This window comes from Urocitellus parryii, chromosome X (assembly GCF_045843805.1).
Source record: "Urocitellus parryii isolate mUroPar1 chromosome X, mUroPar1.hap1, whole genome shotgun sequence".
Classification (NCBI taxonomy): domain Eukaryota; kingdom Metazoa; phylum Chordata; class Mammalia; order Rodentia; family Sciuridae; genus Urocitellus; species Urocitellus parryii.
The window spans coordinates 118,559,279-118,581,937 of record NC_135547.1 but is presented as its reverse complement, the minus strand read 5'-3'; the positions used below and the strand labels follow the sequence as shown (position 1 = coordinate 118,581,937).

The window sequence follows — 22,659 nt, the reverse complement described above, 5'->3', positions numbered from 1 at the left end:
TATATTACTCATTCACATATCTTGAGGTTCATTCCATTTTGGGTTCTTCCCTCTTATTGTTTCTTCTTTGTTTAGCATTATGAAACATTAACACATTTTTTTAAAAAAACACTGTACATAAAGGTGACAGAGTACTGCAACATAAAACTGATGATTTTCCTTTGTGTTTGTTCTTTCAGGAACTCATTTAATGCTTCATTATTAGAACAAATATGTGAAAATTCCTGTCAACTGTTGAGAATTTTTTCCTTTGGATATTATTTCCTCCACTTACTGCATAAATTTCTTAGAAATTTTTTTTTTTGGTGCCATGTTCTGTGGCTTACATCAAAAGAGGAGTTTGTCTTCATGAAGATTCCTAACATTGGTAATGTGATGAATAAATTTGAGATCCTTGGGGTTGTAGGTGAAGGTAAGTTGAAATTTTTATATTCCTTGATTTTTATTTTTTGCATTCCTTGAGATTTTGATTAATGTACAATTATGCCTACCATCAAAAATTTTACATATTCAGATCCTGTTAATTTAACCTCTCTCAATTCAGATATAAATCTAAGAGTAAAATATTAAAAATACAATTAACACTTAAACAATTTGAGTCTTACTTTTCAATTGAAAGTTCATGACAATGGGCATGGTGGCCCATGCCTGTAATTCCAGCATCTTAGCATGTAGAGGCAGGCGGATTGCTGGTTCAAAGCCAGCCTCAGCAACTTAGTGAGACCTCAAGCAAGTTAGCGAGATCCTGTCTCAAAATAAAAAATAAAAAGGGTTGGGTATGTGACTCAGTGGTTGAGTGCCCCTGGGTTTAATCCCTGGGACCAAAGAATGAAAGATGAAAAAGAAAAAAAAAAAAAAAAAGAAAGAAAGAAAGAAAGTCAGTACCATTTTAAAACATTTTAAAGTTTAAATAAATCAAGAATTTAAGACTACTTTCATTTCATTCATTTCGTTAGCAATTAGTTTCCTTTGTGTGTATATGTATATATTTATAGTTACATTTCATTTTTATATCAACTAAGTTATTTTGAATAACTTAAAATATTTTATAAATGTTGGACTTCAATACATGGTAAATAAACAAATAACTTCTATTTGTTTGAGAATGACAAACCACATTTTATAAATTTTCAGGCAGTGTTTGGTCATATTTTAATATCTCTAAAATCAGGATGTGTTCTATAATCAGTAGTACACATGGTTTAATTAGAAATACCTTTTTTTTTCTAGTAGTATATAAAATAATGCTTTTAACCAATGATATTACTGATTTGATGAAGCTTGATAATTCATTTTTCATAAATTGTCTCCTAGAAAAATCATCATTTCTTCCCAAATTTTTCCTGCTTGGTAATTCTTGCTCTTGACTTAGAGGTAACTTTATGGAAATTTTGATAAATGATTTTGCTCTAAGAAGATAAGTGATTATAATTATAGTTTCTTAGCATTTTTATCTTTAAAGAAAATGTTATAGAAATTTCATATTTTAGATTTTTTCAAAGAAACTGAATTTCAAAAGAAGTTTTAAAAATTTATGTGAAAAGCAAAGCTGTTCAAGATTTTAATATCAAGTTGGTAAATCTTTTTCAAATAAACAGAAACAAATTAGCGTCTAGTCATTAGATACTTGTTTCAAGGTCTGAAGTTGAAAACATAAAAAAAAATGGATTCTTCTTCCTTCACTAACTTCTTTTTCATTTCTTTGTTGGTATTAATCATTTTTTAAAAAATATTTTTAGTTGTCAATGGACCTTTATTTATTTTATGTGGTGCTGAGACTTGAACCCAGTGCCTCACTCATGCTAGGCAAGCGCTCTAATACTGAGCCACAACCCCAGCCCCATGTTGGTATTAATCATATAAATAAAATTCATTTTCAATCTCATCTGTTTTATGACAGCTATCTTTTAAAATTTTATTTTTCAAAGTATTACAATTATAGATTTAGGCAATGGGGCTTCTGACTGGAGAAGGTCAGCACATAGGATATAACAAGATTGGAATGTTCTACATTCTGGGCCTAAGTTTTTCTGGATCATAACCTTGTTTTTCTCAATACACCCATAGGTAATAATCTTCCCAGGTATTGGTTCAGATTAACCAAAATTGTGAGACTGTTGTTTCAGTTAGAATATTAACTTGTTATAATCAGAACCTTAGTTGCTATACATATTTTTTCTTCGTAAATTACTTGTTTTTTTCCCCCTAAGAAATACCTATATTTGAAGTTTATAAAACTCTGTCAAAAAAAACTCTACATCTTTGTAGCCTAGAGAGCACATTTCCACCTCACAAGAATACCTGGCATGGGCTGATGGTGAAGATTGGTTGATGTCAGGTGATATGGAGTTAATTTGGTTCTCCTGGCTGGTTTCTTAATTCTGATAATAAGTTTCCTCCATCTCCATCAAAATGAGGGAGGTTTTAGGTCCCCTAGCCTCTATTGGAAGTTCCCTTCTCATAGTTGCATACAGGTTTTGCCTGTTTGCTAATGCCAATGTTTTTGATGTTTCTTCGAAGCTCTGTTACACTTGATTTTTTTTTTTTTTTTTTTTTTTTGTAGTGGGAAATCAAACCCAGGGGCACTTAACCACATTGTCACATCTCCAGCCCTTTTTAAATTTTTTATTTTTAGACAGGGTCTTGCTAAGTTGCTGAGGGCCTTGCTAAATTGCCAAGGCTGGCCTAAACTTGGAATCTTCTTGCCTCTGCTTTTGGAGTTGCTCATGGGCCACTGTTATAGGTGTGGGCCACTGCACCTGGCTACATTTTGATTCTTTATTGGATCTTTCACATTTTAACTTTAATGTCAGTTTCCTGAGTACCTTGTTGGCACAATATTTTCTCTGTTCTGCCTTTAAGAAATTAAGTTTATTGCCTAGATAATGGGTTTAGTCACTGAAAGGTCAAAAATAAACCTTATCAAGGGCTGGGCTATAGCTCAGTGGTAGAGCGCTCGCCTAGCATGTGTGAGGCACCGGGTTCAATCCTCAGCACCACAAAAAAATAAACAAAATAAAGTGTCCATCTACAACTTAAAACAAAAACCAAAAAACCTCATCAAAATACTTGAAAGAAAGTGGGAGTGGGAGTGGCCTATGCCCTTAAGCTGACACTTCATGGCAAAAAGGTAGCAACTCCCACTAGTCATTAGTTGGAATGCTGAGATCTATAGTATTTTTGTGTGTAGTGTGTGTGTAGTGTTGGGGATGGAACCCCGGGCTTATGCATGCAAGCACCCCAGCCCTGACCTGTACTATTTTGCTAGTCTGAAGAGATTCCAGTAACATAGAAGCAGGTTTCAGTGACTCCTAGGACACATAGTATGTTTGGGTAGGCTCTGTGCTGGAACTTACTCTTGGAAGTTAGTAGCTTCTAGGTTTTAAGTTCCCTAGAACCTTCGAAGTTAATTTTCATTTACTCACAAGAGTTCTTATGATCCAATCTTATCTCTGAAAATGTTTAAGCTTAAATTTTAAAATATCTTGAATAAAGTTTTCTATAAGAGAAACATTTGAGAGGTTTATTTAAAATAAAATATACTAAGGTATCCATGCTCTATCTATATGTAGCTCATTATTATATTTTTAGTCTATAATATTGTGATTTTAGTTATTGTTATATCCTGATCAGCAATATAAATATAGTAGAGTTTAATTTCTTAAAGAGCTTTAGTTTGTATACATGCCCCTGATTGTTTACTTCTGTTTTTATTATAGGAGCCTATGGAGTTGTACTTAAATGCAGACACAAGGCAAGTACATAGTTTTATTAGTAAAATATTTGTACATGCTTAAAGTGTTTGAAAGTAACTTAGTACTCTGTATACATGGGCATATAATTAAAACTGTCTGCATATGATGATGACGCTTAATGAAGTAGAATTGATATGTGAACCAGAAAAAGAGATGACTTTTGGATAAGCTTGATCCTCATACGTAAGTAATAATTAGCTTTTTGTAATCCCATGCTATTTTTTGAGCCAACTGATATGTAGGTGAAAAACTGCTTAATGGGAAGAAAAAAGAAGCTGGAGAATAGGCAGAAAAAACAGGTAGTTCCAGATTTAATTCACATTCAAGTACTTAAGAGCAAGGAGGTGTTTTATTTAGTATTTTTCATGCAGACTCAGTAACTTACATTACTTGATAGATTTGAATCCAAATTTTTAAGGGTAGTAGATATATATTTGGTTATGAGCTGGGGCTTGTGATGATAGTATATGATTATAATTACTGGTTGCTGCTAGCTGAGGACCCTTGAGCAGCCTTGTGATAATCTTATAGATTTTTTAAAATATTTGTTTTAGTTGTAAGTGTACACAATAAGCTTTATTTTATTTTTATGTGGTGCCGAGGATCAAACCCAGGGCCTCACATGTGCTAGGTGAGCGCTTTACCACTGAGCCACAATCCCAGCCTCTCTTATAGATTATTTGACTGTGATAATAATCACAAATTGTTCAGGAAAGTTATTTGAAGTTTACATAACTGTTACTAAGTGAGTGTTTTATTGAGGAACTAAGATGGCCAGTGTTAAAACTGTAACAATTAGGTTAAATGGTTTTCTGTTATGATGTATCTAGTCTAAGTATTAATTTTTGAACTCATGTTATTTTGGATATAATTTGATTTTAATAATGATATAATTCGTGTCTGAGATGAATTTAACAATTTAACTTAAAACATTTAAACTTGAAGTAATTTATAATATGTGTGTAAATAAAAATGTTATATTTCTATATTTGCTCTTTCTTTTGTACAGAATTCAAGCTACCTTTTGGGTTTAAGGATTCATGACATTTAATATATCTTAGTGTTTTTGATCAATGCATTGACTTCTATTGTAATTGGGTGTTTGGATTATTTTTATATTGACAGTATTTATCTGAAGATCTCTTTGCCAGAAAATGCTCAGAAATTGTCTGAATTTTATTGGTTCCTGATTAAAGATGATTAAGAATTTAAAATTATAAATGTAATCAAAATAAATATAGTACCTTGTGTACCTTGTTAAGTATTACTGCAGTTTGAGATTAAGCAAATGGAAAACTCTCTAATGAAATACTATTGTTTTGATAAGTTGCCTTCAGTTACAATAAACTTCTGAAGCTTATAAAAAAAATGTACAATTCCTGTGGGTATGTTACTTAGGCTGTTAGTTTCCAAGTCAACTTTTGACTCATGAACGTAATACTTCTTTTTACACTATAGCTCTGGCAATGAAACTTCCATTCTTAATCTGGGGATTAAACCTAAGGATTTCTGGGACTGGGGTTGTGGCTCAGTGGTAGAGCCTAGAAGTATGAGGCCCTGGGTTCGATCCTCAGCACAACATAAAAATAAATAAATAAAAGAAAGATATTGTGTCCATCTCCAACTAAAAAATATTTAAAAAAAACCCTAGGTATTTCTGACATATATGCATTTCTAATATATACATGCACACACACATGCATATACATATATATCAGTATATATAATGCATATAGCCTAATTTTTTTGTCTTAGTCTTTGTTATACTTTGTCCTATATGTAGATACTTCCTTTTGCCTTTATCTAAGCTCTTCTTCTATCTTTCATGTAAAAATAAAATTTATTAGTTAAGTATATTGTTTTCATTTATTTGTTAACATACGGTTATCACATGTACTTGCTTCTCATGATGCATACTGTTAATGCTGGCAAGATGGCTCCAAAGGAATGTGGATGAGAATGGACATCTCTGCTCTTGGGAAATCAACTCTGGGTTTTGTTTATTTTTTTGGGTGTGTGGGTGGGTGGGTGGTGGTGGTGGTGATTGAATCCAAGGCCTCACACATGCTAGGCAAGTGCTGTATCAGCTGGGTTGTTATATTCTCAGCCTTTGGGAAACCAACTCTGAATGTGAACTCTGATTACTAGGGCTATAGGAGGTAAAAAAATGAACAAACCATAGGCCCCCTCCCCTTTATATGGATATGGCTTATAGCCTGTCTGAAGAAACAGAAGAGTAGAGTTGTTTAAAAAACAACCTCCCGGGGAGGCTGGGGTTGTGGCTCAGTGTTAGAGCATGCACCTTGCGCATGTGAAGCACTGGGCTTGATTCTCCATACCACATAAAAAAATTAATAAAGGTATTGTGTCCATCTACAACTAAAAAAATATTAAACAAACACCTGTAAAGTTATTGTAAATGAAATTGCATCTAAAAATTTTCTTTTTGCTGCCCTTCACTAAATGAGGAACTCACAGACCAGCTTTCTAAGTATTATTGCTTTTTCCTTTTATGCGTCTAAAAACGATATCACCGAATGGAAAATTTAAAGCATAATTTAGTACCTAACTCAGAATAATATAAAATTCTTTTTAGAATCTGCAGCTGTTTAGTCATTAGACTTGTTATAGTATATCCTTTTCCCAGCTAAAATCAGACCTTCAAATCCATACCCCCATTATCCAAAAATAGAGAATTTGATGGTTCTGGTAAGGTTTACACTGTAGGATTACAGAATAGATTGTTATAAAATTCATATTATAGTTAAAATATGTTATTTTCCCTATTGTACCTGTTATATATACAATAATCATGCCAATATATTTTTGCATACCTTTAACATTTTAGTGAAATGCTTGTAAAAATGTAGAAATCAGGTCTGTGTGGTTATTCATGCATGGCTCTCTTTGATTACTTTAAGCATAGATTGGGTATCTTTTTTTAGAAGGTTAGCTGTGGGTGTATATAATAAGTCAGCATATTGCGTATTTGAAGAGGTATGAAAAAACCACTGTTTTAATCTGTGTACTGTTGTAAGAGTTTAGAGGTCAAATTTATAAAGTGTATGTCTTGTCTTTTGTGAACACAATATGATGTTGGGCTATTCTAGGCCAAAGACCATACTTCTTAATTTACTGAAATAAATGCTGTCCAAATAAAAAAGAAAAAAAATACAGTCTGTACTCTTTTTGACAGCTTTATTTATTGTTATGTACACACATTAGCATATATATGAAAACAGCAATGACTCAACATCTATTTGTGACTCCTTATGACCACTCACATTGGGAAGGTATTCTGGTTTGGATCTTTACTCTGCAGAGACACATTGTTGATTTTCTTTTTATTGGCATGAGTTTTTTGAAGTGCTTATGAGAGGGGAGGCATGTTTTGTAGGATGCCTTTTGAGTAGATGCCCCAAAAGGTCATGCCCACAATAAGGAAGTGAGAATTGAGTGAGGTGAAAATTTGAAGATTCAGGGGTGGGGATGCAACTCAGTGGTAGATCACTTGCTTAGCATGTATCAGGCCCTGGGTTTCATCCCAAAACTGCTACAAGAAAATTTTGAAATAATTGAAAAAGGGAGTGGGGAGAGAAAAGAATAGGGGAGGGTCAATTAGACCGTGAGCAAAGAGAATTTGTATAGAGAGAGGTTGGAGGGCAATGTTCATTCAGCCTAGGATAGGGAAGTGTTTCATGTGACTCCTTTCCTATGGCCATATGATTTCGTTTGCTGGTTTTGAAGTGTAGATGGCATATGCTCTTAAGATAGCTAATTATATGAAACTGTGAATAATCCAGTATTAAGGTATATCTTGTAAGTGTGCAATAAATTATAGCACTGACTTAAATTAGAGAACCAAAAATAAAGGATACAGTAGACAACTATTGCCGAGTAACAGGGACTTGGTCACTTCAGAGGTATTCAAGGTGATTCCAATGATTTGAATGTATTAATCTGGAAAGGCAGTGGAATTATTTGTCTGCCTAGAAAACTTATAAAGTCTAAGTTTGGGGGGAGACATAATGAGTTTAGCTTTAATAATAAGCAATAAAAATGGCAACAGAATAAAAAACCTAATACTAATAAATACCACATTAAGTACTACTGTATGCTAGACACTCTACTAGATGTTTCGATCCCACAACAATCCTACCCTTATGCCTGTTTCACAGATGAAGTAACCAAGTAACAGAGGGGCTATATAACAAGATCAAGATCAAGTGGCTAGGAACTAGGGGCTATGTCTGTGGCTCAGTGGTAGAGCACTTGTTTAGCATGTGTGAAGCACCACATATAAATAAATAAAAAGTAAAGGTCTATGGACAACTAAACAATATTAAAAAAAAATTCCCTTAAAAAAAAATCAAGTGAACGATGCTTTGGTCTGCCTCCAGAAATAGCAGCCTTGAGTGTAACATGAAGCTGTGAAATGACACAAACCTTTCAAGAGGTAGTGCAGAGCAGAAATTAAGAGGCTATTTAAATGGTGAGACTAGGGGCTGGGGATGTGGCTCAAGTGGTAGCATGCTCGCATAACATGTGTGAGGCACTGGGTTTGATTCTCAGCACCACATTGAAACAAAATAAAGATATTATGTTCACCTAAAAAAAAAAACTAAAAAATAAATATTAAAAAAGAATAAATTGGCGAGACTTTAAAAAGAGAGGCAAGCAGACCTTTTAAAAGCTAGGAGAGCTGGGCACAGGGACTTGGGAGGCTGAGGTAAGAGAATTCTCAGTTCAAGGCCAGCCTCAGCAACGTAGTGAGACCATGTCTCAAATGTAATAAATAAACAAACAAAGAAACAAACAAACAAATAAATAAAGCTTAAGATATAGCCCAGTGGTAAAGTACCCTGGTTCAATCCTCAGCACTGTTTTCCACAAAAAAATTCATGATGATAAGGATTAAGAGATGAACAACTCCTTTTCATTTAAAAAGGCCATTTATTAATGACCTGTAAGTAAAATAATGTGTTTAATACCAGATCACAAGTTAAGAAGAAGAAAGTTAGAGAAAATCTGGAATGTGCCACTTTTCTCTTCTGAGTGTTAAGAAATTGAGACTGAGAATACTAGGTAGTGTAGACTAGATTAAATATTCACTAGTCAGAAATAACCTATATTTCCCCTTATAACAAAGGCAGTCTTTGCAATCTTTTTACTCAGTTGTCACAATTCATCATTTGCTGTAAGGCTTCATTTTTAGCACACATTATACATTTTGGATTACCTATTCCTCTCTTTTTCTAGATTAATTTTGTTTTTCTGCCAAAAAAACCAGAATGAGGATTTGGTTACTTTTTTTCCTTGGTACAGGAATTGAACCCAGGGACACTTAACTTACGGAGCCACATCCCCAGCCCTTTTTGGGCTCAGGGTCTCACTGAGTTACTTAGGGCCTTGCTAAGTTGCTGAGGCTGGTTTTGAACTCGTGATCCTCCTGCCTTAGCCTCCCCAGCTGCTGGGATTATAGGTGTGTGCCACGGCACCCAGCTGGTTACTACTACTTCCTACTTTCCTTCTTTAACAAACATTTATTTTATTCATTGTGGTTTTTTTTTTTTTTTTTTTTGGAGTACTCGGGATTGAATTCTGGGACACTTAACCACGGAGCCACATCCCCAACCATATTTTATATTTTATTTAAAGACAGGGTCTCTCTTGCTTAGTGTCTTGCTTTTGCTGAGGCTGGCTTTGAACTTGCGATCCTCCTGTCTGCCTCAGCCTCCCGAGCCACTGGGGTTACAGGCTTGTGCAACTGTGCCTGGTGCTGAGGATCAAACCCAGTGCCTCATTCATTTTAGGCTAGCGTTATATCACTGAGCCACAACCCTGCTTCCTTTTCTCTTTGTTTTGTTTTTATTTTAGTGGTATCAGGGTTTGAATTAGGGCCTTAAGCAGGCTGGTCCATCAATCCATTGTATTGCTGAACTACATCTCCAGCTGCTCCCCCCTGCCTTTTACCCAAGCTATTTTAAAAAGATATCTGAGAAGGGCTGGGGCTGTGGCTCAGTGGCAGAGTACTTGTCTAGCATGTGTGAGACACGGGTTCGATCCTCAGCACCACATACAAATAAAGAATAAGGTACATCAGCAACTAAAAAATATTTTATAAAAAAGAAGATATCTGAGGAAAAAACCCAATGAACAATCATCAATTTAACAGGTTATCTAGTTATTTAGGGAGATATTTACCTTGGTATGCCTCCTGGTTCCCTTTATCTTCATCATCTTTATCTGGATTTAGTTTTCTGTTTGTTAGTTTTTTAGGTAATGAAGTAAGGAAATGGGCATTTTAGAATTAGCCAGTACTAACTGACTACACAGAGGCCTTTGCCTCATTCATCCTTTTTTTTTTAATATTTATTTTTTACTTTTAAGTGGACACAATGTCTTTAGTTTACATTTATATGGTGCTGAGGATTGAACTCAGTGCCTCATGCATGCTAGGCGAGTGCTCTGCCACTGAGCCACAACCCCAGCCCTCATTCATCCTTTTTACAGAGACTCAGTTTCTAAACCATCATTTCCCCCTGCATGTCCAGAGGATCAATTGGCCTGGATACTTTTCCAGTTTACTTCATTCAGATCCTTGAGATCATCTTTTTTCCTTCCTCAGGGACCTAGTCCCTACTACTCTGCAACAGCTCTCTTCTGTATCCTTTGTTTTCGGTTCTCTCATTTAAGTCCATATTTTTATTGAACACTTATAGTTCTACTTGAAAGTCCCTTTTATGTAAATCATAAAAATATAATTAGTTCAAAGAAGAGAACATTCTTTCTACATCTTTAGTGAGTAATTTCATTAGTCTCTGATAACTGTTTGTGTTTATATGATTTATACTAGCTCCCTGGTACTGCTTTTATTGTTGTTGTTTTTGGTTGTGGTGGGGATTGAACCCAGGGCCTTGTGCATGCGAGGCAAACACTCTACCAACTGAGCTATATCTCCAGCCCCAATGCTGCTTTTCTTCAAAACTTCAGGGGTAAAAATGAGTGTGGATTATTTTTCTACACAGTTCTGAAATATGTGTGCACTAATGTTATAAGGAAAAGAACTGATTAACGAATGCCCATGTAGTATATACTCATTAAGTACTTGAGTGTAACCCTTTATCAGTTGTTGAAACTGGTGACTGGAAAGTGCATAGTTATCTATTCCTGCTTAAAAAGTAATATATCCAGGTGTGGTGGCACACACCAGTGATCCCAGCTACTTTGGATGTTGTGGATCTCAAAATAAGAATGGCTGGGGATGTAGCTCAGTGGTAGAGCATCCCTGCTTTAAATCCTCAATACCACCACCACCACCACCACACAAAAAAGTGATAATCCGGCTGTGAAATACTGTATAATTTGAAACAACAGTTCATATTCTATAGTGCTTTTGAGCTTTGATATTTCTTAATTTAAAGGTTCTTTAATATATTTAAAGCATTTTTTTCCTTTTTGACTACATCTTAAAGTATTATGTTCCAGGCATTACATTATAAACAGAATTCAACCAAATATTTGTTAAAGAAAAATCTATTGATTGCTGAAAAAATATCAGGCACTTAGCTAGGTACTCACTCTGAAAAAAATCAATAAGAGGAAATTCTTTTGAGGAATTTAGTCTAGCATGGATAAACTAAAAAATAGGAAGTTTCATTTTCTATTGTCAAGAAGCTTAAAATATAGTTTGGGGGGAGGTACATCTGAAAGAAGATGGTAGTTGAAATGATTGTGTGAAATCCTCTCTTCTCCCCTATGTTTTCCTTTGAATCCTTCTTAGGAAACATTCCTGTCATTACTAAAGGCAGGTGGGAAAAAAAGAGCATTTCTCAGAACCATACAAAGATATGAATAGAATCCTAAGTAGGAAAATATGGTGGAAATACCATTGGGCTTCAGTGAACCAACAATCTCAAATTTTCTCTTTGCCCTTGGTACTCTTGGAGTCTAAGGAATTAAAGCTAATAATGTGGGGGGCGGGGCTGCCACTGAAAATTACTTTTCCTTTATCTAGATTTGGGTAAATCTTATAAATGTTTGGATAGGAAATTTTGTATTGGTTACCTGTCACAACAGCTGAGCATGGTGACACATGCCTCTAATCCTAGCTACTCAGGAGGCTGAGGTAAAAGGATCACAAGTTTGAGGTTAGCCTGGGCAATTTAGGGAAAGACTATCTCAAAGTAAAAAATAAAAAGGACTAGAATTATGGTTTGGATCTTGAATGTTCCCCAAAGCCTCATGTGTTGAAGGCTTGGTCCCCAGTGCAGCATTGTCCAGAGGTGAGGCTTTTGGGAAATGATTGGATCATAAGGGCTGTGATTTCATCAATGGATTAATGCATTGATAGCTGAATAGACTACTGGAAATGGTAGAAACTTAAGGCAGGTGGGGCATGTTTAGAGGTAGTCAGTCACTGAGGGAGTGCCCTTGGGGAATTTATTTTATCTCTGGCCTATTTCTCCCCTACCCCACCATCTTTGCCCCTTCTCCCTTTCCCTTTCTCTTGCTCTCTCTGCTTCCTGGTTGCTTGAGCTGAGCAGCTTTCATTTTCCCTCCTCTAAGGTGTGTGTTTTTTTTTTAGGGGGAGTAGGGAGCATTAGGTATGGAATCCAGGGGCTCTCTACCACTAACCTATATCCTCAGCGCTTTTTATTTTAGACAGGGTCTTGCTAAATTATTGAGGCTGGCCTTGACTTGTGATCCTATTGCCTCAGCCTCCTGAGTAGCTGGGATTACAGGCATGTGACACCTTGCTGGCTCCAAGTTGTTTTTCTCAGGTATTATCACAACACTGCTGGGATGTTGCTCAGTGGTAAAGTGTTCCTGGATTCAATCCCCGTTTCTGGGGGAAAAAAAAAAGAAATTAAAAAACTGTTAGTGCAGAGAAGTGGAATTTGCCAGGGGCTGATCATTCAGAGGCACATACAGTGTATTTGCCCTGCGTCCCATCACTGGTGTAAATCAATAGCTCTCTTTCCACCCAAGGACAAACGTACAAAGAAAACAGCTCTCTTTAAGACTGAAAAAATTCTTCTGTTCAAGAGAAGGACATTCAAACAAATGTGGGAAGTAAAATTCTTTGGAGAAAAAAACTTGAGATTATCTTCCTAATCTGATTCAAGTGGACATAAATAAGTTTAGAAGACATAGCAATAACTTCTGTCTAAAGTGCCTCTTGTCTTCCAGGCATTGTGCTAGCTGCTTTATTTTCATTTCTCCTGAAGTCCTCATAATGACTATAAAAGTTAGAAGGAATTATCCCCCTTTTGCCTGGGGGAAGCTGATGCTCAAATTGGTAATTTCCTGAAGTCCAAACAAGTTAGTTAATAGAGAGCCCAGGAATTAAGCCACATTCTAGGCCCTTCATCTCTTTTTTTTTCCCTTAATCAAGGCAAAATTTATGTAACATAAAATTAAACATTTCAAAGTCTACAATTCAATGTCACATTACATTCAAAAATGTTGTGCAACAGCCACTTCTTTTGAGTTCCAAAACAGTTTCATCACCTCAAAAGAAAAACCCTGTATTCATTAAGTACACATTACCTATCCCCACTCCCCCCTTGGAAACCACTAATTTGCTTTCTGTATCTATGGATCTATCTGTTCTGTATATTTCATATAAACAGAATTGTACAACATGTGACCTTTTGAGTTTGGTTTCCTTCACTTAACATAATATTTTTGAGGTTTATCCGTGTTATGAGCATGTATCAGTACCTCATTCCTTTTTGTGTCTGAATGATGTTCTGTGTTCTGTTGTACTGTGTGAATGTTTTGTTTATCTATTATTTTTGGGGATACCAGAGAATGAACTCGGGGCACTGAACCACTGAGCCCCATTGCCAGCCCTTTTTGGTATTTTATTTAGAGACAGGGTCTCACTGAGTTGCTTAGTGCCTCGCTCTTGCTGAGGCTGACATTGAACTCGTAATCCTCCTGCCTCAGCTTCCCAAGCTGCTGGGATTACAGGCGAGCACCACTGTGCCTGGCATCGTTTGTCCACCTTTAGTGGATGGAAATTTGGGTTGTTTCCATCCTTTGACTGTTGTGAATGGGTGCTACTGTGAACCTTCAGGTACAAGTGTTGTTTGAGTCTCTCTCTTCAATTCTTTGGAGTATATAACTAGGCATGGAAATACTAGTTCTTACGGAGTTCTATGATTAACTGTGAAACTTTTCCATAGCAGCCACATACCACTATAGTTTCCTATTAGCAGTGTACAAGAGTTCTAGTCTGTCTGAGTCTTCACCAACACTTGTTTCCTGATTTTTATATTTTAGCCATCCTAGTGGATGTAAAGTGATTTTTCATTGTTTTTTTTTTTAAACTAATTTTTTCAGTTGTAGATGGAGAGAAACCTTTATTTACTTATTTATTTATTTTTTAATGTGGTGCCGGGTATTGAACCTCATGCATGCTAGGCAAGAGCTCTACAACCTTGGCCTCCTTGTTGTGGTTCTGATTTGCATTTCCCTCATTAACAATGTTGAGTGTTTTTTGCACTTGTTGGCCATTTGTTTATCTTCTTTGGAAAAAATGTCTATTCAAATACTTTGTTCATGTTTAAATCAGGTTGTCTTTTTTGTTGAGTTATAGGACTCCTAAATGTAGCTTGAGTACTAGTTTCTCATCAGATGTGTGATTTGCAGGTATTTTTTTCTCATTTTTTAGTAGTCTTTTTTCACTTTCTTGGCAGTATCTCTTAATGCACTAAATATTAATTTTGATGAAGTCCACTTAATTTTTTCCTTTCTTGCTTGTGTTTTTAAGAACATTGTCAAATTCAAGGTCATGAAGGTGGTTTTCACTGTTTTTTGAGGAGATAATTCCCCCATTTACTGGCAATTGATTGGCACCCTTGTTGAAAAGTCCCCGGGTCATAGATGTGTGGTTTTTTGTGGTCTCTTTTACTATATTGGACTATGCGCCTGTCTCCATGTCAGTACCACACTGTCTTGATTATTGTAGCTTTGTAGTAACTGAGTCTGCCCACTTTCTTCTCCTTTTTCAATGTGTTTTGGCTACTGAGGGCTCCTTGCAATTTCATATGAATTTGAGGACCACCTTTTCCATTTCTGAGGGGGAAAAAAAGCCATTGGAATTTTGATAGGGATTGTATTGAATTCATAGATTGCTTTGGGTAATATCATCATCTTAACTCTGAATTCTTCTAATCCCCAAACATGGAATTTTTTTTGATTTATCTAAATTTTTTTTAACTTCTTTTAGCAGTTCTATTTTTTTAGTTTTCTGAATGTTAATCTTTCACTCCCTTGGTTAAATTTATTCCTTGGTATTAATTCATTTGGATGCCATTGTAAATGAAATTGCTCTTTTATTTTTTTATTGTATTGTTTGTTGCTAGGGTATAAAAGTACTAATGATTTTTATTGTAACTATATATGTTATATAGAATTTGCCATTTTAACAATTTCTAAGTATACAGTTCAGTGATGTTAATTGTATTTGCAGTGATGTGTCAATGTCACTATTTCCAAATTCTTTCATTACCCCAGAGACTCTGTACTAATTAAGCAGTAACTCTCCAATTCTCCCTACCCCCAGTACCTAATATTTTTCTGTTCCTTCTACTCCAAAGTAGTACCAGTTTACTTTCTGTCTCTATGATTTTGCCTATTCTAGATTTTTCCTATTACTGGAATAATGCAATGTCCTTTTGTGTCTGGTTTCATTCTCTTAGCATTATGTTTTCAGGATTATTCCATGTTGCAGTACATATCAGAACATTAATTCTTTTCAAAAAATATTTTTAGTTGTAGATGGACACAATGTGTTTATTTATTTATTTATTTTTTATATAGTGCTGAGTGCCTCACACATGCTAGGCGAGCACTCCACCACTGAGCCATAAACCCAGCCCAGAACTTCTTTTCTTTATGGCTGAGTAAATTCCATTGTGTGTGTGTGTGTGTGTGTGTGTGTGTGTATATGTGTATGTGTGTATGTATTGTGTATGTGTATGTATGCATGTGAACACTACATTTTGTTTATCCACTCATTTATTGGTGGACACTTGGGTTGTTTCCATCTTTTTTTTTTTTTTTTTTAGTTTTTTTGTAGATGGACACAATATCTTTGATTTTTTATTGTAACAATATGTATTTTAACATAGAATTTGCCATTTTAACAATTTCTAAGTATACAGTTCAGTGATGTTAATTGTATTTGCAGTGATGTGTAATTGTCACTATTTCTCAATTCTTTCATTACCCTAGAGACTCTGTACTAATTAAGCAGTAACTCTCTAATTCTTTTATTTGTTTTTATGTGGTGCTGAGGATCAAACCCAGTGCCCCACACATGCTAGGCAAGTGCTCTACCACTGAGCTACAGCCCCAGCCCCAGATTGTTTCCAGTTTTTGGCTGTTGTGAATAATGCTGCTACGAACATTAATACACAAGAATTTAAGTCCTTGTTTTTAGTTCTTTTTGATGTATACCTAGTAGAATTCCTGGGTCATATTCTAGGCGATGATTAACTTTTTAAAGCATACTGTTTTTTGTGTTTTGATCTTATATTATGTAACTGCTAAATTTGTTTATTATCTCTGATAGTTTTTTGGTGGCTTCTCTAGGATTTTCTATGTATATTATCTGTGAAAAATGATAGTTTTACTCATTCATTCCAAATTGGCACCTTTTCTTTCTTTTCCTTGCCTAATTGCTCTGACTAGAACTTCAAACACAATATTGAATAAAAGTGGTGAAAGCACCCATTTTTTGTCTTGTTCCTGGTGTTTGGAGAAGGCTTTCAGTCTTACCATTTAGTGTGCATGATATTAGCTGTGAGTATTCAAAAATACCCTTATCCATGCATGGTGGTACATACCTGTAGTCCCAGCTACTTGGGATTTTGAGGCTGGAGTATCTTTGGAGCCCACAAGTTCAAAACCATCCTGGGCAACATAGTGAGATCCCATCTTTACCAAAAAAACCCCCCAAAAGTCCTTTACTTTATCAGGTTGAGGAAGTTGGAAGTTGTTTTCTATGCAGGGAAAGGTAGGTGGGCAATTCTTATCACAAGCACCTGCTTCCTTCCCCCAAGCCTTCCAAGCCTTTTTCTCTCAGCCTATGCCATATCTTTTCATTCTTTTAACACTTTGTTAGCAGACAGTAGTTTTTAATTTTTCTTTCTTTTTTTTTGAGTACCGGGGATTGAACTCAGGGACACTCAACCACTGAGCCACATCCCCAGCCCTATTTTATATTTTATTTAGAGACAGGATCTCACTGAGTTGCTTAGTGCCTCACTATTGCTGAGGCTGGCTTTGAATTAGCGATCCTCCTTTCTCAGCCTCCCAAACTGCGTGCACCACCATGCCCGGCAATAGTTTTTAATTTTAATGAATTCCAATTTAACCATTTTTTCCCCCTTCATGGACTGTCCTTTTGGTGTTGTATCTGCAAACTGATCACTAAACTCAAGGTCGCTTAGACATGTGTTATACTTTTTGTAATTTTTCCATTATTCTTGGATGTTCTGTTCTGCTTTTTAAAATTCGTCTTCTCTTTACATTTTAGTTTGGGAAGTTTCTATTGATATATCTTTAAGTTTTCTGATTCTTTCTTTGGTTATGTCCAATATACTTGATGAGTCCATTAAAGGCATTCTTCATTTTTGTTAGTGATTTTGATTTCTAGCAGTTTTGTTTAATTCCTCATTAGAGTGCTGTATGCTTACATTACTGTTCTTGCATAGTGTCTGTTTTTTTCATTGAAGATCTTAACATTAAATTCCCTAAATCTTCAATCTGATAATTCCCAAATCTGTGCCATATCTGAGTTTGATTCAGATGCTTAACTTTGTCTTGTTTCTCTGCATGCTTCATTGTGTGTGTGCGTGTGTGTGTGTGTGTGTGTACGCGCACATATAAGCTGGATATGATGTATTGTGTAACAGGCCTTCAGTGTAAAGTTTTCTGATAAATAGCCAGGAGCTGAGCCATTTTCAATGTTTGTCATGGGCTTTACTTCCCTTTAGTTCTTTTGTTTTATATTTCTTTTTTCTACCCTGTTGTCTTTGGGTTTCCCTAAGCATTCAACTCAGGGGCATTCTACTACTGAGCCACATCCCCAGGGTCTCAATGAGTTGCTTAGTGCCTTGCTCTTGCTGAGGCTGGCTTTGAACTTGTGATCCTCTGCCTCAGCCTTCTGAGAGAGGCTGGGATTCAATACCACACCCAGTATTCTTTTTTAAATAGAATCACTTTTTCAGTGACCATCCATTGTTGCTGTACTGGAATCCTGTTGAAATGGTGGAAGAGAATGAGGAAGGGAAAATGTTTTATAATTTCATTCTTATGCCTGAGTTCTCGGGTACACCCTTCAGAAGTGTCTTAGGACTCTCCCTCCTATTTTTCCCCCTCCTGTTAGTTGAAACAGGAAGACTTGAGGGGCTGTAGTTGGCTTTCTCCTCTTCCCAGGACATAACAGGCTATGTTAATTGTGTTTTTTTTTTTGTTTGTTTTTGTTGTTGTTTTTTGAGTGTTGCTCTTTTTTATGAAGAACATTCTGAGCTTATTTCAAAACCATTACTTATAGCTGGGGTGGTGGCTCATGCCTGTAATCCCAGAGTCTCTGAGGCAAAGTCAGGAGGATCATAAATTTAAGGCCAGCCTCAGCAATTTAGCAAGTCCCTAAGCAAATTAGTAAGACCCTATCTCAAAATAAAAAATGAAAAGGATGTGGCTAAGTGGCTAAACACCCTAGGGTTCAATCCCTAGTACTAAAAAAATTAAAAATAAACCATGAAAAAACATTACTTTTTCCCAAAGGAAAAAAATGGTTGCTTTTCCCCTCCCCTGACCAAATTAAGTTTTTTTGTTTGTTTAAATTGAATCTTACCCTTGGGCATATTTCAAAGTGGTTACTTTTCCTCAAGGGGAGGAAATTTTCCTTGACTCTTCATAATCAGAACCTAGTTGAGATTCCTGGAAGAGAAGATACAAGAGTATAGAGGACTTCTTTCCTAAATTGGGTCCTTGGGAGTTCTTCTTTGCAGTTTTGTCTTATTTAGCCTTTGTCGAAATTATTGTTTAAATTTTCTTATTGTTACATTATTCTAGTCCCTTCTGCTCCAGGTAAACTTATACAGCTTCACTGTATAATCTTCACTGTATAATTTTCACTGATCTTGGACATAATTCTTTGTATTTGCCCGTTTCTAGATATTAGGAGGCTGGTTTGTCCTGCAACCTCAATCCTCTGATGGGTCTAAGGAAAGTTGCTGTTTTTCAGTTTGTTAGTCCCCCCACTCCTCTTCCTGTAAGGACAGAAATGATAATATCCAAGCACTGTATGTGTTGGAGCTGAAACTAGAGGTCCTATGTTTATATTTTAAAATTGGAAATGTCTTGTCCAGTTTAAAAATAATGTTCTGTAAGAGATTTTCAACTTTCCTATGAACCATTTGCTTAGCTGAGATGACTCATCTTCCGTTATTTTCATCCCTTTGAATCTTAGATCTTTGTGTTTTTGTGTGCTTAGTAAGAACTTTTCAGAACAAAATATTTGAAAAGCTTAAGAACTTCATGTAGTTCTTGAAAATTGCTAATAACGTTACCCTAAATTAACTGGAACTATTTTACCCATTGATTCTTGTTTTGTTTGCCTGGATACCTGCTATAAACCATGCTAAAGTAGTTCTGGGGATTCTTTGCTTCACTTATTATTTCACCCATTTTGTTTTTGAAGAGTAATTAAATTTCTAAGGCATTTTGAAGCCTCTGGAGAGTAGGCACTGTTCAAATTTGAAAACCTAATGAGAATAAATGGGAAACTCTTGTGCTGCCAATGGTTTATTTTCAATTAACCTTAAAGAATGTATTAATTATAAACTATACATCTTAGTGACTTTAGCTTAATAGGATTACTTTTAGAATCTGTGAAATAGAGGACAGTTTGCCTAAAATGTGTTATTTAAGCAACTGAGAAAGTACTGCGTGTTCTTTAAAGCCTTATAATTTGATTACTTGCTAAAATTTTGCATTTTGGGAGACTTTAGTTCTTATCCTCAAATAATAGTTTTGACAACCCTCAGGTAATTAAGACATTGTAAATTTTGATAACCTTGCCCTTTTTAAAGTTTTTTTCCCCCCAATTTTATTTTTCTCACTGAATCTACTGTGAGGAATAGTCATTGAACCAAGAAACAAATTAGCCTTTTGATATTTAAAATTGCTCATTAGTTGGCAAAGTCTTATCATGTTTAAGAAATACTTTTCTCTTTTAATTTTCCCAGTTGTTTAAAACAAATATCTATATCTTAGAATTAAATATTTTTTGAAGAGAAAAAAATATCATGAATATAATTTTAGTATACTAAATAAAAATTGCTTTAAAATGATTGTTTTGAAACAATTTGGTTGAAAATATTTTTTTTTTTTTTGCCATGTAATAGTCAATTATCTGTGGCCCATTTTAAGGTAAGATCTATTTGTCTAACATGCTCTGAATTAGAGGCAGAAACCTTTTATTCTGCTTTGAGATCAATTTTAGAAAGAAATTTGGGGCAAAGGGAGGAAATGTATGAAAACCATCAGGTCCTCAGTAGTTACCTGGTTAGGTGTTATACATTATATCGGGTTCCATTCACCCTTGGCAGATCAGCAGATAGTAAGTATCAGGGTTGTTCCTCCTATAAATGTTGATTTTTTTTTTTTTTAAATAAAGCTCTTCATACAATATCCTAGAAGAAACTCACAAGAATGAACACAGTGTGTTAGTAGTTTAGTTTTAACAAAACCAAAAAGAAGTAGAAAAAAAAAAACCTCCATGTGCTAACAATTCCACTGAAGGTAAATGGTCTACGTTTAATAAATATTTGAATTGAGATAAAATATTAATAAATATTTGAATTGATATGGGAATTAGAGGTCAGGTAGGGACCTGACCTCTAATTCCCATATTATGAGGGAGCAGGAGCTCCTCATTTGTTCTGATCTTGCCACTTCATGCTGCTGGGGCTGGCAGCTACCCTTGGAAATTGACACTTCATTCATTAAAGCATTCAGAACCATAGTGCCAGGATTTGATTGCCTGTTCCTTTCCCAGAGACCGTCAAGACCAGCCCCATTGTTCTTGGCATCATCTTCTATTTTTTTTTCTTTCTGTTTAAAAAAATATTTTTATTTTATTTATTTATTTTTATGTGGTGCAGAGGATTGAACCCAGCACCTTGCACGTGCTAGGTGAGTGCTATACCATTGAGCCACAACCCCAGCCCCCATCTTCTATTTTTTTATTCACCACCAAAACTCAGTGGTCATCCCTTAGCACAGAATACTCATCCCTGTACTTACTGCTCTGTACATCTCTCACTGTGATCCACTTTTCCCCCCCGACCTTCGCACTGTTCCCTAGAGCTCCTGAGCAGCCATTTGTAATTTCTCCCATGGCCTCAGCTTCACTGTATAATTTCGCTTTTTGCCCCAGGGCTTCTCTGCTGCTAAGTGGATGCTTGAGGTATTTCCCCCTGTGGCACAGTCTCAAACTATCCTGCCTCTTCCTCTGCCCACTGCCTGGTAGTTGCACCACCTGCCTTTTAGTTCTATGAATACAGTGAGTTCTTCCCTTAAAGTATTTCCATACATGGCTGCTTTCACATGCAGCAGCACTTTTCCTACGCTGTGCTTGGCCTACTATTCAGTCTGGTCTGGGTTTCTCTATCAGGGTCTCCTCGTTGTTTTCTTCTTGGCATTTATTTAAATTTGCAACTGTATATTCACTTGCTTACTTGGCTTTTTCCCTTAGTTCTAAGATACACCTTTCTTGCCCACATTTCTGAAATTGGGATGTATCTTAACACTGGATGCCTTGTTTTCTTTCTGAATGGCAAGTAAAATTATGGTTTATCCTACAATCCGTTATGTCTTAGTACTTAGTACTTTTAACTATCTGATTCTCCCAGTTGATTCCCTACAAGTACAGGAATTCTGTGTTACTCACCAGTAGGAACCAGTGCCTGGTATAGTCAGTACCTGGCACCTAGTAGGCACTGAATAATATAATGATTGAATGAATATCATCATTTATTTGGGAGGTGTTGGTTCTAATTCTTCTGAAGATGTATCAGAGATATGTGAGTGTGATTCATTAATATACTAAATAATCGATGTTATTTTTGAACATTGTTTTATCCTGGAGTTGAAGGAGACCTTGAGTTTGTTTTGTTCCCCCATTTATGTATTGTGTCCCGTTAGAGATACATGTACATGCTTGTGCAGGAGTACTTACCATGTGTGAAAATGAATCCACATATGCTTTTACCTGGTGCCAGCTATTTTCTTTCATTAGGGGAAGCAGTGAGGAAGGTATCAAAGAGTAGCAGACTTTTAAAGTTTAGACAGTTTTTACTCAGAAGCTTATTTTTCTGTTTTATTTCATCCTCCAAGGAGTGCATTCACTTGACACATCCGCTTCTTTTAAGTGAAAGAATATAGCAAACAAGCAACATGCATGTTTTAGTCAGCTTTTTTTTACTGCTGTGACCAAAAGATCTGACAAGAATGATTTTAGAGGAGGAAAAGAGTTCATTTAGGGCTTGTGGTTTCAGAGGTCTCAGTCCATTGATGGCCAACTCCACTGATCTTGCCGAAGATGAGTCATCCACACCACAGTGGAAAGGTATGGCAAAGGAAAGCAGCTCAGGACCTGATGATCAGGAAGCAGCCAGAGTGTAAGCTCTGCTCAACGGGGGCAAAACACACACCCCAAACTATGACAGTGAGTGATTGGAGGGCCTTAGGCCATCTCCCAGATAAGGTTTAAGCCTACTTTACAGCTGGAGAGGGAAGTCATGGCTCTTAGTTCTTTTCATTTTCTGAATCCTGCTCCTTCTATGACTAGTCTTTCCCAATCCCTCACCTGTACTCC

At 35.9% G+C, this 22,659-nt stretch overlaps 1 protein-coding gene across 3 annotated transcripts in view; it reads left to right on the top strand.

Moving 5' to 3' along the window:
• The first annotated feature begins 220 nt into the window (after nucleotides 1–220).
• Cdkl5 (cyclin dependent kinase like 5) overlaps nucleotides 221–22,659 on the top strand; it is a 115,484-nt gene continuing 93,045 nt past the window's right edge. For all 3 annotated transcript variants that reach the window (XM_077793952.1, XM_077793951.1, XM_026396737.2), the window contains exons 1-2: nucleotides 221–412; nucleotides 3,720–3,754. In XM_077793952.1, coding sequence (XP_077650078.1) covers nucleotides 349–412; nucleotides 3,720–3,754 — 99 coding nt within the window. In that variant the 5' untranslated portion in view covers nucleotides 221–348. The remainder of the gene's footprint in view (nucleotides 413–3,719; nucleotides 3,755–22,659) is intronic.